Source organism: Pelophylax lessonae (genome assembly GCF_965119305.1).
Source record: "Pelophylax lessonae genome assembly, chromosome: 3".
Taxonomy (NCBI): Eukaryota; Metazoa; Chordata; class Amphibia; order Anura; family Ranidae; genus Pelophylax; species Pelophylax lessonae.
The window spans coordinates 109664205-109683958 of NC_138770.1; the positions used below are offsets into that span (position 1 = coordinate 109664205).

At 41.7% G+C, this 19754-nt stretch overlaps 1 protein-coding gene across 2 annotated transcripts in view; it reads left to right on the forward strand.

The window, feature by feature from the left end:
• Nucleotides 1–19754, forward strand: part of RUNX2 (RUNX family transcription factor 2) — a 108768-nt gene that overhangs the window by 12906 nt on the left and 76108 nt on the right. For both annotated transcript variants that reach the window (XM_082250034.1, XM_082250033.1), the window contains one exon: nucleotides 7521–7677. In XM_082250034.1, coding sequence (XP_082106160.1) covers nucleotides 7521–7677 — 157 coding nt within the window. The remainder of the gene's footprint in view (nucleotides 1–7520; nucleotides 7678–19754) is intronic.

Below are 19754 nucleotides of genomic sequence, written 5' to 3' on the forward strand. Positions count from 1 at the left end.
GGTTTCAGAGCTTACACAGGGGAGATGATGTCACCTCCTCTGTCATTGGCCACTAGGCTGAGCCTCGCATCATGGGAGGAGGTAACATGGAGGTCACATGCTCCCTCATAACGGGAAATCAGTGTGTTCAACTACAGGAATAGAGGAAGATCAGGCAGGTGGGTGTTTTGAGGGTGAGTATGGGGGAGGGCTTTAAAGAGATCCTGTCTTTAAAGAGACTCTTTGAAGGTAAAGTATAGTATTATTGTAGAGTTTACCTTGAAGTCATTTTAGCTTTTCATTAGTGTACTATATATACACAGTTTTAAATTTTTATTCTGCTGTCTAAATACTCTTTGCTGCTCCCTGAATAACAGTTTCTGAAATAAAACATTAGCCATGCATAGAAGCTATTGTTGTATTCAATAAGCTATTGTTTTAATCCTAGACTTCCATTGTAAATATACAGTAGAAGCAGAAGAAATACAGAGAGGAGCAGTAAAGCACAGTCACTGTGCATCACTACTAAATAGGAATCAGAGCCTGTAATGAGCACAAACTGAAACTCCCACTAACATAATATTTACATTCTGTACATGGAAAATACACTTCTTGTAAAAACATGAACACACACAAGCAGCCAGCAGGTGGCACTGTCTGCAAGGTGTACCCCCTGTGAACACCCTCTCTTTACAGCTGTTGTGCTAAAAATAGACCTGAGTGGGTCAGAAGAGGACATAGCACCTCCTTTCTGCTAGAATGGACAGCAACATCATGGCTAACGAATTAAAGCAGTGTACCTCTGCTATCTGTCCAATGTCAGCTCTAAGGCCAAGAACTGAGCCATCCTATGACCACTGACCACTTAGTTCTCAATCTGCTCGGAACAGAGAGCAGTGACTGTCAGTCACCATTCTCTGCTCTGATCTTCTCTGTGGAGCGCCGAGCTCAGGAAGGGGCGGGCGCAGTTGGCTCTGGGGCGGGCGCAGTTGGCTCCAGCTCTTAGCTGCACACTAAGAGGTGGAGCCAGCTGTCAATCAGACAGCCGGGTGGATGCAGACAATATTGTCAGGATCCTTCCAAAGCTTGGAGCACCTCCGCCACATCAGCCGAGGTGCACTCCTCTGACCTACAAGAAAACTATGACCAAAACAGCGTTGCCATACTTCTCTTAAAGCCCAACTCCAGACATTTTTTTGTCTTGAATATACTGTGGAGCTAAAATTAGTTCGGGGCTGTTCTCTGTTTGGATCCTATTAGTGGAAATGGAAGGCACAGACATCATTACCCATGACCAGCTATGGGTGGGTTACCCATGCCCACTGCTGATGTCATCTTATGTTTTATAATACTGCTGATATCATGATGTCATGTAGGTACTACCTTGGACACCCTGACTGACATCCACCCATCAAAGTATTTTGATTTTTGCATAACTCCTTTCTAGAACCCACCCAATGCTTGTATCATGGCTGAATGCTCTTCAGTGGAGAACTTAGGCAGGGTGCTGTGATGTTTTTAGGAAGTTATGTATAGCACCTTGCCATCCCCTGAATTTGACTGAAAGAGTAGTTGATGCTTTGAACTGAATTCCAGGAAAGGTAGTGAGTCAGTCAACAAAGATTGAATTTAAAGCATAACTCCAGGAATGATCTTTATTGTATACTTATATTGGCCCAGCCTGGAACAATGTAAGTATGCATATTTCTTACCTGATAGTAAAGCTGACAATCACTGTAGTTGTCAGCACTACTACAGTGATCACTGCAAACTTCCAGGTCCTGTGTTAGCAGCATACCTTCTGCACACTGAACACAGACGGTCGCTCGCTTGGTACTGTCACCTTTATTAGAACACTTTGTATTTTTTTCAATGAATATAAGGCGTTCTCTGACTGCATGAAGTGGAAACAAGGGACGGTGACGTCCTGATCTCAAAGTGTTGCAATGTGTAATGTTCTTTCTGTGCAGCATGTCCTATTAAGACATGTTTGAACTGAAAATTCGGTCAAATACCGCCTTTTTTTTTTGACAAACACTGTGTTTGCTATTCAAATACAGTTGCATTTGATTAGCAAATGCAGCGTTTGAAAAGTGCCTGTGTCAACATCCTAGTTCTACTGCCTAGATGTGTATTGGTGATGACATCACACCTGAACACTGCACTGTTTGCATTACATAATAATCATCCTGTCCTCAGTTATTACCAAACTAAAGAAGGTATCTTTCCTTCCCTGGACATTTGTTTGGCTGAATGAAAACAATGGAACCATGTATGGCCAGCTTTACCTATTCTTTAGGTTGCTCAGGTCTGGTCACGTGATCCCTTCTGTCAGCCAGCGGCAGCTGCAGGGGAGAGGAGAAAGCACTCAAACAATGGCTAGTAAAGCCTGGAATGATTATGTCACCCATAGGTTTCAATAGCTCCTTCCTATTCCCTACTGCCTCGCTGGCTTTCATGGGTGTAGTGGTTACCCTTAAAGCGGAGTTCCAGCCATTTCACTCACCTGTCCAACGGTCCAGCGATGCGGCCGCCCGAAGCCTCGATCCTCTCCCTCGGCGCCGGCATCACTGCTGTGGGCTCCCGGCTGTGACAGTTTGCGGCTTCACAGCCGGGTACCCACTGCGCATGTGCGAGTCGCGCTGCGCGTCTTGATTGGCCGGCAATCTTCTGGGACCTCTGACGTGTCCCAGAAGATTGCAGGGAGGGAGGGGGAGAGGAGAACTTCCGTTCAGGGCACCGCGGCGCTCCGAGCGGAAGTGGGAGCGGGTACCTGTCAAAACTAGGTACCCGCTCCCCCCCCCCCCAAAAAAATGACATGCCAAATGTGGCATGTCAGGGGCTTAGAATACCTAAAGAGGAAGTTCCATTTTTGGGTGGAACTCCGCTTTAAATGGATGTATGGATCTCTTTGTTCCTGTGCCCACGACTCGGCAAATAGAATCACAAACATCTGATACACCTGGCTGGGCAGGAAATGTTTATTACAGATATCTGTATATACACCCCCAAAGGCTCAAGGTGCATTGACATAAATTAGTTAAAACAGTAATAATCCCAAAACATAAAAATGAATATATTACAGCTTACCAAGCATTAGTTTTCTTTAGTTAGGTTTTTTTCCCTCTGTTTTCACCTGATGATCTACCAATAACACACCCCCTGTATTAGAGTGCCCCCACATTGGATGAAGAAGCACAGGGGGCACCTTTGGACAGAAGCATTGTCAGTTTAGGGGGAGGGGAGTGTTAGATGCACTAGCAGATTTAAATATATAAACAAAGTGAAGCTGAACTTCAGCTAATACTTGATAAGCAGATCTAGCACACATTTTTATTCCTACATCTTCAGACTTTCTTTAGACTTAAATTTAGCTGTAAGCAACATCTAGCTCAAGGTGTTAATATTCATTTTATTGAGTGCTCATTTTCCAGTTCTGGTGGATTATACATTATCAGTGAAGGTGTTACTATGTAGAAATGGATTTTAGTATTTCAGGCTGCCCCAGTACATGTATGAAACATTCTGTGACACTGGTATGCAAATACAACACTCTAGGAGGAGAAGGGACTTCTGGTCACTTTCTCGAATTATGTAATGGTGGTTAGTTTTAACCAAGGCTTAGTGATGAGAAGGGATGCGTGCCCACACACCTCAGAGGGGTATTCCCACAGATGACGTGCGGCTGAATTAGAAGAAGGCCATGTCATGCTGTGTGGTTGCGAATTCTTAGTCACTTTAAGTCAGATCAGTATGAGGTCTGATCTGTAGATTTAAGGTGGGCAGGTCTGATCAGGAGATTTAAGTTGGGCACAAAGTTTGCAATGCAGATTTTTTCACATAATCCATTACAGTGCATGGAAATTTGTATCTCATATCTAAGGTTGAACACTGCATTTGATTTGTATTTATCTATACATTTAGTCATATCCAACTCTCAGCAAATCTATGGGCCAGCTCTCTTGGCACCATGAATGATACGCTTAAGAGCCTTTTTTTGTAGAATTTTCATGGCAATTTTGTTTACAAGGTAGGCGTCCAAGTCTTTTTTTCAACCCTCCTCAATGACTTAGCTGAGGACCGACATGCAGAATGTGACCCATATTTTTCTAATTGCACCAGAGTTATATCATGTAATTGCTGACAGTGAGGTGAAATAGTATAGTCTACATTAGATTGCTTAGGTCAAGATAACTTGGTATGCTCCAAGGAGGTGCCATCCCATCTCAGCCACTGGAATCCCAGTTCCCACCTTAAAAAGGCAATGGGATCACATTTAGTTGTTCCAGCACCATATCAAAACTACATCCAGTCTCAAGGGCTCTGCGGGGTCCCAACAGGTGTAATGCTTGAATCACTGGCTATCAGTAAGAGCCGTGGTCCAGCACTAATATCAGGAGAAAACCTGCTGCAGAACTCTCCATAGGAGGAGTAAGAGCACAGGGCAAGATGAACATCTATTGGCTAATTAAATGATCAATCCATCTAAAGATGAAATGCTAAGGGGTCCAGGGGAACTGTTTGCTAGTTCAGTGAATAATTAAATTTGCCCCAGATTAGAAAAGCTTGATCATTGCCTCCTAGATGCAAACTGTACGCAAGGGCAGTCACCTTTTACCGCTACATTCTGGTACCTTACATAGTTCTGATTTACATTTGGCTTTAATAATAATAAATAATAAAAGCCTGTACTTTTAAAATACATCAGGGATCTCTCTAGCTAACGAGCCGAGGTCACGTTGAGTTAACGAACAATAAAATTAATAACAAAATATAATTTGCAAAATGCACCCAATTTGCTTGCCTAATGCAGTGTTTAACTTTTCTCAAACAGTGCGGATTTTCATTAACAATGAGTTTATTAAAATATATTACTTAAAGTATGCCAGTTTTATAGTGTTTGCTCATTTTTATGTGACTGTTCAGCTATTTTCTGCCAGGCTGAATTCATTTTATAAATTATGAATATTTTTGGTATTGTTAAAATATACACATACTATAAAAATATTGGCACTACCCATTTACTGTTCTTGTTTCAGCTTATATAGCAGTTATACATGGAACATCGATCTGTGAATAGAAAGCATTTTCTGAGAAGCATGACCATTCTATGCAATGATAGATAGATAGATAGATAGATAGATAGATAGATAGATAGATAGATAGATAGATAGATAGATAGATAGATAGATAGATAGATAGATAGATAGATAGATAGATAGATAGATAGATAGATAGATAGATAAGCAAAAATGACCATGTGCTTAGTTCTTTCAAATGCAACTCCACCCAAAACATTTTTCAATTTTAGATGGGATACAGAAATACTGTTAGGTGTTAATTGCAACCTATGTCCTCAGTTTGCAAGCGTTTCCCTCTCTAACTGTTGTGTCAATGGAACAGGAAATAGGGGACATCTCTCCAATAAAGCCATAGACAACAATCACTGAATATAATGCCAGGCTGCACATACATCTAGATTCCCGATAAAATCAATAGAAATGCGTAAAGATTCCTGACAATGTTAGCGCACGTTTTCACGTGAGTTGCAATTCACTTTGCATTGTTTGTCAGCCTGCGTGAAAATGCATGTCAACATACATGTGTGTACAACATGTGTTAACCTGTTTTTTTATTGATTTCAGTGGGAATACATTTGTGTTCAAACACATAAGGGTAAATCAAGCCTAAGTGTTGAAGAGAATAACTAAGGTATCCTGCAGATGGTCTATAGAGAGAATTGGTGGCATTTCCTCCTGCTGATAGTCCACAACCTGACTACATCAATAGGCAACTAACTACAGCAGAGTCCAGTTAAAATATGCTAGGACTGTAGGTGGCCAGCTGTTGATGTTCCAAAGAGGGTGTCATGAGATCCTTCACTGTATAGGAAAGGCGACATAATAAGGTGAATTGATCACAAATAACTTTGTTAGCGAAAGTGCTAAATCAACAATTTCAGATGTTTTACAGAACTTTAAAAATTAGGTCAATTACTTAAACAGAGCAGCTTGTTTCATCATGCACTCATGACAATGGCAGACTTGACTCCGGTTTAAGCAAAATACACATTTTTTTTAGTTTTTGGTAGAGTGGGGAATAGTAAAGACCACTCCCAGTTTTTTTGTGCCTATGTCCTGTCAGAGCTATGTTACAGGACATCTTGTTGCCACCAACAGAGATTTTCCCAATGGAAGATTTACTCCTGTTTAGGTGACAACGCAGATGTTGGATTTCCCATCACTGTCTGTACTAGAGACAATGGTCAGCAGGACCAATAGAGAGGGTAGATCCCCCCTAGCGAGGACACAGACAGCAGTAAAAAAATAAAAATAATGCTCAAAAATGGCCAGCACACAACTAATTATAGACCTGAAATCTTTACTGAGGTGTTTCCAGGAGCGTCCAGCGCTCATGCCCCTCATTCCAGCATCCTGGTTTTGGCTGTGGCATTCTTCTTGTCTGTCTGCCCACCTGCAAGGTGATTGATTGTGGCCAGTCTCTGGGTGGAGACCAAACCTGATTTAAGTCAGCAAACCTGCAGTCTCATGCTTGTGATATTGCGTTTGTAAGACGTATTTCAAGCTCCCTGTTTGTCTGTCCTGCTCTGCTGTTTGGATTCCCTTGTTGATGACCTCGGATTGGATATTGACTATTCTCTGAACTTTGCCTGCTTTGTACCTGGACTATCATTGAATCACTCTGCCTGTCTCCCAACTGCAAGTATCTTTTTGCTTTGCTAAGTTCACACCTGCCCCAGGTACTATAGTATTGTGTATAAGTCCTGGGGGCAACCAAGTACCATTAGACCTACTTGCCTTTTGGGAAAGGGGACTGCTATAGATGAAGAGCAGAAGCTAGCTATAGTGTCTGACCACCTGCGTTAGGGGTAAGCGTGGCATGTCTTAGGTGCAATAGCAGAAATTTTAGCAGAAGAAAACATCAAAACCACTGACGCTTTGGAAACAGTATGGCCTCCTTTCTTAAGGTGACAGATAAAAGGAGGCCATAGTGTCTCTGAAATGTCGATGGTATCTATGTGTTAAATATACTGTTATTGCAATAAATACCTCAGTAAAGATTTGAGGTCTTTTATCTGTACCTAGTGGTGTGCTGGCAATTTTTGGATTTCAAGGTATCCCAGTTGGTTGTGCACCCTCCTAAAGGTGTTTAAAGGTAAAGTATAGTATGCATTTTTTGATCAGCAGTATATACCTGATAGGGGTTCTAAACCTTCAACATTTTTCCAAAACTTTAAAGAAAATTGGGCTTCACATTCACTTGAACAAAGTCCTACTTCAATAGTAACATTGTTAAAAACAAAGGGTAGGTGTGATCAATCTACAACACAAGGGACATTTCAAGGGACAAAATTCCAAGGACAAATCACAGTCAGCACTTAGGACTTTGATACAGGGAAACTTGGAAGCTGTACTACTGTGATGCTGCCGGTCTTAACATGACCTGTCCACATTTGTCACAACTTTGAATGCCCTTTTAAAGTGGTTTTTACATTAACTTCTGGCAATGTGCTTGTACAGGTGGTTGCCCTGGGAGAGGTGCCGGATGGTTCTGTGGTTACTGTGATGGCTGGGAATGATGAAAACTACTCCGCGGAACTCAGGAACGCTTCTGCCGTCATGAAAAATCAAGTGGCAAGGTTTAACGACCTGAGATTCGTTGGCAGAAGTGGAAGAGGTAAGAAGTTTGATTACAAAATGACCAATCCTGCATAGAGGCTATGGTTCATTTGCTCTTTATGAAAACCTTTAGGGCCCGCACATATATGTCTGCATGTGTAATGTACATTAACACAATTACACCTACTTATTTCATTTAAAGAGGCCCATCATGAGGTTCAAAGCACGAAAAACGTTCCTAACTAATTTTTTGGCCACTGCAGCACACATAACAGGTTTTTTTTCACATCTATGGGCTGTGGTGAGTTGAAGGATCAGGTGCATTGTTTATAAATTTATAGTATGGTCCATATTGTACAAAGCATTACCTTACATGTTAATGTCCATGAAGACAAAAGTCAATGAACCTGACAGTTTGCAAGTATAAGTTTGAATTCAGCCATAGTCTTACTAAAAATATTGAACTGAACTTCCATTAGATTAGTGGACCCCATTAGGTATCAGATTGTACCAGGTCCTACATTTCCCTCCTCATAGCACCTGTCAAAATTGGAGATTGATATGGGGAGAGCAGTTACTCCACCTAGTGTCTAAGTCAGTATTAGCATGAGAAGGGGGGCAGACCAGAAGGCACAATCTTACACCCTATGATACACTCTATACCGGAAGAGGTTCAGTTTACCTTCTTTAGTAGCTTTACAACAGGTTTATTTCACAAGGGAATGCTTAGTGTGGGATTATTGGGGAACTCTACTGTCATTCTTGCCTGTGCCGTCCCCCTGGCTGTCTACACTTGCTGCTTTCAAATAATGCTCCCACTCTTCTTGTTACTTTGTTGCTTAAGAACAGAGATCTCACCACCAAAACCTTTTATTAACATTAGAAATCCTTCCGCAAACGTCTACCAAAGACCTGATATTTGAAAACCCATTGAAATGTAACCCTTTATTTATTATTTAGCACTGGACTCCAGGCAAATATAATCATCTGCACAGAACAACTGAGACTGGGAGGGGGAGGGTCAACACTTTCAACCAACCAGACTCTTTAGCATGCTCATGTGCTGACAAGGAACATGCTGATAGGGGGAGAGATGGGAGCTATTAGGCTGCTGTTATTACTTTACGATCTAGTCCCATGTTAGGGGCTGGAAGTGACCTTGCTGTACTGCTTTGTTGCAGTAATGAAATGTTCAGTCACCAGCCTAGCTGCTCTATCTAGCAGGGCTGTCTAGATCACAAGACTGACTGAACAGAATTACAAATCTGTGGCAGTAAAAATAAAAACATTATATGTATCTCATCTTGGATAACTTGGATTTATAACAATACAATGCCTTTTTTTAGACCTCAGTGCTTCCTTTATGTGTAAAAAACTGATTGTGGCCCTTTCCTGCCCTGGACTAGTTGACATTACTCCCTCTGCCTGAAGGCCAGTCCTCTAATAAACTATGTGTGGTGGACCTTGAGTCCATACAGCTATGTGGAATGGGATAAACATGTGCAGATTATTAAATCCCATTGTGCAAATGACATTTTTACGGTTACTTCCCAGCACATTTACATATGAAGAAGTCTCACACACACAGAAATACCAATACACATCTTTTAAAATGTATTACAGTTGTTTACCACGTGAAAGTATCTGCAATAAGTGTATTGTCACATGAATTATGCCATTAAACTGCCCATACAATTTTTCTCAAACACTTACATTGCATTTGATATTTTGAAAAACATTTATTAATTGAAAGTGAATGTATTACACCTGAAAGTGTCCAGTAAATGACCTAATCCTGACTAAATCCTTTGACTCCTAACCCTTAACATCATCTTAACTCTAAACCTAACCCTTTAACCCCTAATGCTCAGCATTGGTCTAACTTTTTTTACTCCTAGTTCATAATATTAGCTGAACGATTAGTCTCAACCTTACCTTTTAATCCCTAATCCTTATAATAAACATTAGCATACTTGACCTTAACTCAACCCTTTAAATCCTAACCTTTAACATTAGCCCAACACTTAGTCTCAGCCTAACTCTTTAACCCATAATTCAGCTTTTCTCAAACTTTATACCCCAGAGGAACCCTTGGAACACTTTTCAGTTTTCAGGGAACCCTTGCTAAACTTAATATGTTGGGGGTCAATGGAAATAATGCCTCATGATATGGGAAGAATGCCCCCTTACAAATTATTGATGCCACTGGGTCTGCCAAATGGATGGGACCCAAAACTTTGCAGGCACCTTCAGATAGGAGGTCAATCAGCCACATTTAAAGGAACTCCTGACAACCTGTGAAGGAACCCTAGGGTTCCACAGAACCTTGGTTGAGAATGGTTGCCCTGTTTTTTAAAAAGTGGCCTAACACTTTATCTCAACCAAACCCTTTAACCCCTAACAGATAATTTAACTTTTTACACTGAATCTAACCCTTACCCTCAGTCTAAACTAAACTTCAACCTAACCACTAAGCTTAATCCTTACCCTGTACCCAGCATCTTTCAATAGCAGCTGGAGAAGAATTCTGAAGTCAAAGAAAGTTACTCCCAGGGGACTAAGTCAGAAACGGGCACAGGAAAGATTTTTTTTTTTAGATCAAATTTAAACAGGCAACTTGGAGTGTATACACTAAGGCAAGACTTTAACATTATTGTCTTTATTAGAGAGAAAAGCTTAATAAATTCCTCTCTCTGATTTAATTGCACTTTGGTATCATTGCCTGATTCTCTAAGCAACCTGCAATTCCCATTCTCTTGTTCAGTGTGCAATAAGGACATTTTCAATATGACGTATCACAGAATAACAGATATTATAAACTCTGCCTGATGATACAGAGACATGGTGAAAAACACAGAAGGGAGTTAAAGGAGTTGTAAAGTCTCAAGGGTTTTCACCTTGATGCATTCTATGCATTAAGGTGAAAAATCTTCTTTTTTGCAGCTGCCCCCCAGACCCCCCGTTATTTTTACCCGAACCAAAACTTTCCAGCGATGAGCTCCAGCCCAGCAGCTCCAGCTGCTTTCTTGGGTCCTCATTGGATAGATTGATAGCAGCAGGAGCTGCTGCTGTCAATCAAATCCAGTGACACAAGAGCGGGAGGTGGGGCCGAGTCCTGCTATCTGTGTCAATGGACGCAGCAGCAGGACTCGGGAGTGTGCCCGCACGGGTGTCCCCATGGAGGCATCCAATGAAGAGGAGGAGCCAGAAGCGACCCCGGGGCACCCCAGAAGAGGAGGATTGGGGCTGCTCTGTGCAAAACCCTTGCACAGAGCAGGTAAGTGTAACATGTTAGTTATTTTAAAAAATATATAAAAAACAACCTTTACAATTACTTTAAGTGTATTTAAAAAAATTGTATCAAGACTTGTAGTAGCCAGGAAGCAAAACTTGCCTTCAGGTGAAAATTCCCTTCAGTCATTCAGGGAGGCAAGTCTATTCCTAAAGGAAAATGATCAGAATACAAATTTAGAATCTTTTTTTTGAAGGCCTAAACTCCAAGGTTGTCATTCACATCCTTGAATCACTATTCCACAAGACACAGTGCATATAGAAATCAGGTGTCCAAAAATCCAGTACTTGTTCCAGATCATTTCCTCTGCTAATACAGAACAAAAAATAAGTATAGAGGCTCCGGAATGTGCACATCCAAAAGCAAGTCAGCAACTTGAGCCATAGAAAAAATGGTCACTGCTCCAGCCTCCCTTTTCCCCATACCTACCAGAGCCGAGTACATGCGCATGAGCTGTTCACCGACCCCTGTTATTCAAAAACAACTTAAAGTACAACTAAAGTGATGTGCAATTGTGCCAGACTCTACGGGGGAACGATAAGTCTTTTACTATCAAGGCAGGAGCAATTGCATATCAGTTCTTTCTCCTGTCAGAGAGTTATAACCAGGAGCTTTGAGTCCAATGAATGCCTTTTTGCCACATTGTCCGAGCCCTGATGAAGGGGAATTTTGGCCCCTGAAAACCACTGGCTGTGTTTTGCTGTACTGTTGTCCTGTGTAATCAACAATAAAGGATCCTGGACTTAGCCGTAGAGGCAGACACAATTGCACATCAGTTCTTTCTGCTGTCAGAGATTTACATCCAAGAGCTTTTGCTTTGAGTCCAATAGATTCCATTTTACTACTTTGTCCAAGCCCTTGCGAAATTAGATTTTTGGCCCCTAAAAAGCCTTGGCTGTGTTTTGCCATCCTGTTTTCATGTGTAAACAACGATCAAGGATTCTGGATTTAGAAGAATTGTTTTTGGGGAGCCCCCTATTTTTTGGATGGCTGGCAAATTCAAGCCATTAGGCATTACTGATAATTCCTTGTTATAGGTTGAGCATCTTTGCCCAGCGCCTCGCCCCCATTTTTCTTTATATTTTTTTGCTGTCTGTGTCCCCCTTAGCCCTAGTTTACATTGAATGTGGCTTTGAAAAACTCCATCTGAAAGCGCGCAATTTCAAGGCTGCATGTCCGTGCGAATTCAATTGTGACTTTGAAGACATCTGTGCGGTTTCATGCACAGATGTCTATTCAAGTCGCACCCAAAATCGCCAAAAGTAGTACTGGAACTACTTTTTCAAACTGATGGGGCACCGCAAAGTCAGTATGGCATCGATTTGAACATGGGCATTGCCGACAATAGGTGCCGACAATAGGGTGTGACTTGTCATGCTATTTGACCTGTCAAATCGCATTACAAGTTGCTCCAATATAAACAAGGGCTTAGGGAAATTCACTCTCTCTAATTGTCGTGATCAACATTGTCACCGGGAATGAAAGTAAGTGAAAATCCAAAATTTTGAGTTGCTACCAGAACAAGAATAGAGGAGAAATCTTCCTTAGAGGGAAGTCTAAGGCTGGGTTCACATATATGCGAATCAGATCCAATTCCCAGAACATGTAAATGGGACTGGCTCTGAATGGAGCCGGTTCACACATGTCTAGGGCGTCCACGGTGTGGTTTTGAGAAGGGTCCTGTGCGTTTTTCGGTCTGGTTCAGGTATGAATTCCGGCAGAAATTCACACCTGAATCAGTGAACAGAAACGCACCGGACTCCAGACTGCAAACCGCAGCTGGACATGTGTGAACTTCCTCAGAGGGGATTTTCCTCGCTTTTGAAAGATATTCTTTCGCTTCCTGTTGAGACTACATGGCAGGAAGTCAAGGGAAGTCTCCCTTATGAAACACAGTTAGCAAAAAAAAAAAAAAAGTGACAGAAGTTTTAACCCTCCCTTACTCTACCCAAAAATCAAAGAAAAAGGTTTTGGCTTTCCACTTACTACATTAATGCTGCATGAAGGGTGTCACACCTTCCAAAGAGCAATACACTTGTTTTTATATAACGGATATTGTAGAAGTGCTGATGCAAGTATCCTGGAGCCTACATATGTCTACCCTGACCTATTAAACATTTACAAAAATGGAATTTCCCCTTCAGATTGTGACACTGATTGAGATCTGACCTGTGACTCCAGCTCCGAAGCCCCTTTAAAGAAGGAAATGTGTTCTTTAGTAAAGCTTATGAGCCCAATTTATCTTAGGGACTTAAAAGAAAAACAAAGGCCTTTCTGCACGCTGCTGTATCGACTCAACTTTGGCCAGCTTCCCAAGCAGCGATTTTAATATTTGAAAAAAAAAAAAAGAGGGAAAAGGGGAAGACGTAACTGCTAGCAAACTTTTCACGCATGGTAGATGAAGAAAGGCTCTTTTGATGGAGGGTAATTATGTCCAAACAGCAATGACCCCTCCTTCTCTTTTGATTCCTATGATCTTAACGGGAGGAAAAACAGGCATTTTTTTCCCCTTCTGCTCTTTGAAGCGGATCAGAGTTTGCGGAAGAGTGAAGATTCTTCCTCTCTGTCTGCTGGAGTCATGGGCCTGTACATGCCTGCTTATACATGAGTGCACTTCTTACACTTTAGAATGAGACCCTGTCACAGAGCAAGGTGTAAAGACTTAAAGGAGATGTACAGCCAAAGCTTGTTTGGCTGTACTTCTCCTATGAGTCACAGGAGTGCAGTTCGTTCTGCACTCCTGTGGCCCATTTTCAGCAGACAGCGGGCTGAAGTCCGTGCTCTGCTGACGTCACTGAAGTCAGTCAAGGCACTGTGTTATCGCGACCACAGAGTCGGGATCCGCTAGGTGCCTGGACTGACACAAGGCTCAGCCTTTCAGTGAGCCACTGAGAGTCTGAGCCGGCCGCTCCCCGCCCGTCCACAGCCCAGCGCTCCAGTGACTGACAGTCAGCAGCTCTCTGCTCGGGGAGCTGTCAGAACCGAGCGGTCGGTGGTGTTCAATTGCTCGGTTCTGAGTGTAGAGGTGCATCGGACAGATGCTGCATCCAGCTAGGTAAGTATAAATGGGTAAAAAGAAAATCCCATATATCTCTTTTATTGGGTGATGAAAATATTGAGACACTTGCAGCGGCTCTACTATCTACTAGCTAACCTCTGTTGTCCTCAGTCCAAAAAATTTAATTAGAGTTCTAATTTAAAGTGACAATAACCCCTGGTAAAAAAAAAAAAAATCTGTTTAAGTATGTATTCTTAAAGCAAACAAATACCTATTGCTCTCATCCTCATTCAAATCTCCAAATTCCTTTCTTTTGCTGCTGTGATTCCATTTCCTGGTCGAGGGTGGCTACGTTCGATCTCCATGATCCCACTATATGTAGGAACGTAGCCACCCTCTCTTCCTCGCTCCCAAGATGGACTATGGGATTAGTAGTGTGCATAGAGCAATGTACATGACCATAACTAGCATGCACTGTTCCTACCAGTCGTAAGGGAGGGGAAAAAGAGAGTTTCGGCAGCGCACGTTACAAGCTTACGTTACAAGGAGGCAGAAAAACAAAGAAACAATTTAATCAAAAATAGATTGCAGGGCCATTAAAGTGTTACTAAAGCCGGGAGCCTGCATTCAATATATCTGGTCTCCCTCAGTACGCATACCATGGAAATGCAAAAGTTTTAGTAAATATAAACAGCTAAAAACCTTTTCTCATCAGCAGTTAAAGCAGTCTTTTGACTTCTATCAGTGTCTGGTTAAAGCCTGTAGGAGGAGTTTTCATTCTCCACTGATTGCCCTATGAGGCTGCAGGACCCCTGACCCTCTGTCTGAACAGTGCTGATTGGCCCTATGCTGATCACATGCACTCTCCCAATAAAAAGAAAAAGATCACCAAACTGAGCATGTGCCGCATGCTCCCAGGGCTCTGTTCTATCAGGAGATGGAATGGGGATGATGGAAGAAGGGGAGTATCAAAGAAGGCAGGATCAAACAGCCTTTTTACATAATGCAGAGAATTAAAAGCTTAGGTTCTACAGTAAGTATAACAAGCATGCTATACTGCATATAGGTTTGGCTTTAGATATAGTTTGACACTTTATTTGCAATAATTAAAGGCTAACATCCCCTTGAAAATAGCAAAGACTTTATTCAGGAGGAATAGTAAAAAAAAAAACGGTAATGTGGCAATTTTATGTTGCCCCCTGCCTGGTAGGACATTCTAAGGGATATGGAAATGGAAGGGAGGCAATTTCCAAAGCTGGGGGAGGAATAATTAGGGAGAGAAGAACACTAAGGCTCGGTTCACATTGGTGTGATGCAAGAACCCTGCAAATCCACTGCGGGTTCCGCATCGCACCCGATTCGCAGGCAGTTCACACTGCCATATGCAAACTGCTGGGAGTGTCAAAACAAAGTTAATGACACCCCTAGATCAGTTCGCATATCACAGTGAGAGCTGTCAATTTGGACAGGAATCGGACCGCATGGGTTTCACACCAGCCATGCGATCCGATTCTGGTGCAGACCAAAAAAGGGTCCTGCTCGAGTTTGGACGGAATGCAATGCGAATTCAGCCATACAATCTGTATGGCTGAATTTGCATTGCACACACATCTCACGTGATTGCGCGGTGGGAATCACATGCAATGTCTGACATCGCTACAGAGATTTACCAAAACTGGAGCACTCAGAATCTGGTGCAGCTGTGCATGGTAGCCTATCAGCTTCTAACTTCAGCTTGTTCAATTAAGCTTTGACAGTAAAAGCTGGAAGATGATTGGTTTCTATGCAGAGCTGTACCAGATTTTGCACTCTCCAGGCTTAGTATATAACCCCCCTCAGTAACTATGCAATAATACTGCATGTCCTCAGCAGAGAAGACACTGTGGGACGCTGGGAATAGGCTGGGAGGAAGTCGTTGTGTGTCACCAGGGCTGGCAGCAGCGGGAGGTTGGCTCATGTTGGGAGACAGCTCCTTTAACTGGGAACAGAAGCATCTTCATACATCAGCCTGGCCTGGGACCGCTGACTGTTTGTTGAGTCAACGTTTTCCCGCCCACATCTTCCTGTGTTAAAACAGTTTGCAGAAGTCTCTGTGTGACAGGAATAACCGTTATACATCTCAACAGATTACAACTGTCAAGGAGTCCAGCCTGCGCTTATTTCATGCAGCCAAACGGCCATTGTTTTACTGCGGAGGAAGTTCAGCTACTTCAGCTCTGCTTGTGAAAAGCAATAAATGAATAGAGACGAATTGGATGGCATCTCTGCCAGTGGCACAGTTTAGTTCCGTGCTTAAAGTGCTTCCTCAATATACATAGATCTTTGTGGCTGTGTTGCTTTTATACTTATTGTTTAAAATAAGTAAAATATCCTTGAAATACAATTATAATGTCATTTTATCTAAGGCTGGTTCCAACCATAAGATCACGTTTAGATATTTGTATTTAAAATTATCTGTGTTATAAACTTGCATTTTGTGCTTTTTTTAATATCTTTTTTATAACTTTTTAACCTGAAAAACATCCCCCAAAAATCGATCGGTCGGGTCGTCTTATACACAGAGTATAAAAATGTGAGGACTACTTTACATAGTTAGTTTGGGCCAAGCTGGCCCAAAACCAACATCCCTAAAATATAGGTTTTGGGTTATACTCACCGTATAAGACTACCCCCCTTTGGCCGTTTACACCCACTAATCTATCAGCCCAAAATGAACGTCCCTAATCTCTCAGCCCGCTGGATGTACGTAATACTGTATGTACTGTAGCTTCGGCTGAGCCAATCACAGTGAGCGATGTATTCTATTAATGAATACAAAGCCTGCTCGGATTGGCGGAGTCATAGAGATGGGCTGATGATGTTGCAACCTCTGACTCCGCCAATCTGAGCTGGCTTTGAATTTAATATTAGAATACATCCCTCGCCGTGATTGGCTCAGCAGGGTATACTGTATGTAGCCAAAGCTACGGTACATACAGTATTAACGCATGACCAGCGGGCTGAGAGATTATAGGCGTTCATTTTGGGCTGACAGATTAGTGGGTGTAAATGGCCGAAGGGGAGTAGTCTTATATGGCAAGTATAGCCCAAAACCTATATTTTCACTTGAAAATTAGTGGGTCGTCTTTTGCACCCAGTCGTCTTATACACCGGCATATATGGTAATTAAAGATGATCAGATATTCAGAAATATTCAAGAAAAAAGAAACAAGACAAGTCATGTTGTATTTTGTACCATAAATGAATGGCAAAAAGGCTAAATAAATGATAAGTCTTGTAACATATCTCCTAGTTGTAGTATATCTTGTCTGACATGTCGGAACAGTGTATAAAGCCTAGTACACAGGGGCCAAATGTCGGCCAACATTTGGCTTGTGTGTACAGCAGGCGGTCTGAAGGCTCATGACCAAAAAAAGTCTGCCAACTGACTCCCGATCAGCGCTCTCAGCCAATGGCGAGTGTTCTGACGTGATTCCTACAGGCAGCGATGCCCATTGACTCCTGGGAATGATGACACACATCTCCCAGGAGCCAAGGTGCCTCAGGATATGACGTACCATGCCGCGGCACCCGAAAGAGGAAGAAAGAAGAATACACCATGGCAACAAGGTAAACAGAGCAAAAAAGAAAAATGCCCATTTTTTTTGAACATGCGGAATTGAAGTGATTCATGCAAAGATGAAAATATGGGTGGAACTCCGCTTTAGGTTAAGAGAGGGGACAAGGATTGTAAGGCTAGTAGAATTTTTTTGCAATGTTTGTATGGAAATTCAGAGAAGTTGCACATGCAGTAGTACCATAAATGACTTAACAAATTTAGATATAAAGCCTTTAAAGCCCAACTTCAGGAAACTTAATTATGTCTTGCAGTGGGGCATCACCATCACTGCAAGGGTTAATTGCTTGTTTAGGTCTAGGGGACATAGAAAAGAAGATCTAATTTCCTGATTTGACCATCCTTCGCACTGTTAGACCAGTCCCCACAGTTTCTTGTCTCCATGCTCCAACTGTAGACCATACAAGGTCCACCACCGGAGTGTTGGGGAGTGCCATTTGCTGGGGGAGTGGTGGATCAGATAAGTTAAAGCGTTTCTCCTATTCCCTAGACTAAATAAGCAGTTAGCACATGGCGCAACCCCACTGCAAGAGATATTTTTGAAGTTTCCAAGAGTAGGGCTTTGACTGTCATGCCAGTGGTTTCAAATTTTAACATTTCAGGATGCTCAGAGGTGATGTAATGTTTATGCCTGTTTATGTGATCCTACCACGTACCATATATAAAAAACACAAAAGAACTAAATAGTCGTTTTTTTTTCTGGTGAGAAACCACATTAATAGGTATAATTTTGTTAGTCCAGATAAAAAAAACAAGGAAAGTTTCCCATTCTTTGCCTTTGATTTTTCTCTTTATTTTTGTTTTTTCTCTTCACTGCGGTTGAAAATGATTATTAAATTGTCTCTATTAGAAAACTGAATGAACATTTCCAAAAAAGAAAGTTTTTATATGAAATTCTAACTGTGTATGGCTAATTTATCACAGGCAGCAAAGAAGTTGGTTCCAGAAGGTTTGGATAAGGGCAAAGAGAAGAAGTAGCTTAGATTCACAATTATAAGAACTGATACTGGAAACGATTCTATGAAATTGACCATAAGGAGAGATCAATTTGACTCCAAGGTTTTTCAGGTTGTGCCAAGACTTCCAAACAAATCATTTTTAAACTAGTGTTGATGCATTTTGGAATATGGAAGAGATACAGTATTCCCGCTCAATGTTTATTTCTGCCAGTGAAGGACTTCCTGTCCTAAGGGGGACAACCATGATCCTGGAGAATCAGTGTTGTCACCATAGAACTTGTAGGCTGCTGGTTGACTGCTGGCATATGTGTGCGGCCAGCCTATTCCACTTGGCTTTCTTTGGCAGATAACGTTAGTTAATAAAAAAAGTAAATTTGCTCTGCAAGTGCAAAGTGACGATTTGTGTGCATTGCTAATTAGGGTTTAAATATACTTTAAATTATTGTCTTCCTAAACCTGGCACAAATATTTTTAGCAAGGGGTTTTTTAGCACCAGAAATTTCAGTACATGAATTTTAACTACCATCAATGTGTACGCATGTAAAATTGATTGCCATTGTTATTTGGCACTGATTGGCACTACGGTTTTATTGAGCATACCCATGAAACTTAACACTAAGCAAGTTACATATAATTGACACACAACTCCATCCAAACTTTTTTTCAGTTTTGGATGAAGTGGGCAGGGTTAGAACCCCTGTTAGTTTTTTTTTAAACTGCTGTTTCTTTAGCCATTGGGGAGATTTTCCCTATATTTCTGTGTGGTTCTGGAGATAAAATAAGGAAAATTCTCTCTAATGATGGCACAAACAGTGGTAAAATATACATATTTCTTTTACAAGTAGTGTAATCTAGGGTTAGCACCTGGGTCTGTTTTTTTATTGCCATCTGTCTTCCTAATGGGGAGATCCCCTTACTTCCTGTTTGGTTACTGAAACACAAAGTGAAGTAAAATTCATGGACAGAACTACAGTAGAAAACTCAGAGACGTTATAAGCTCTCCCCCCTCTTACTAAAGCAAATAACATTTTCTTGAAGTAGGCCTTTACTTTCAGGGTAACCTGAAACCTCAAACATTTGTCTAACTCCTAAACCGACCCTAAACCTGAGCCCAACCCTAAACCTAACTCTAACCCCTAGAGTAAGCAGTGTACCTCATCATTCCTTCTAAATCGAAGCCTTACCCTGAGACTGATCCTAACCATCAATCTGACCAACCTAACACCTAAACTGATGCTTAACTTGAGCCCATCACCTAAACCAAACTCTC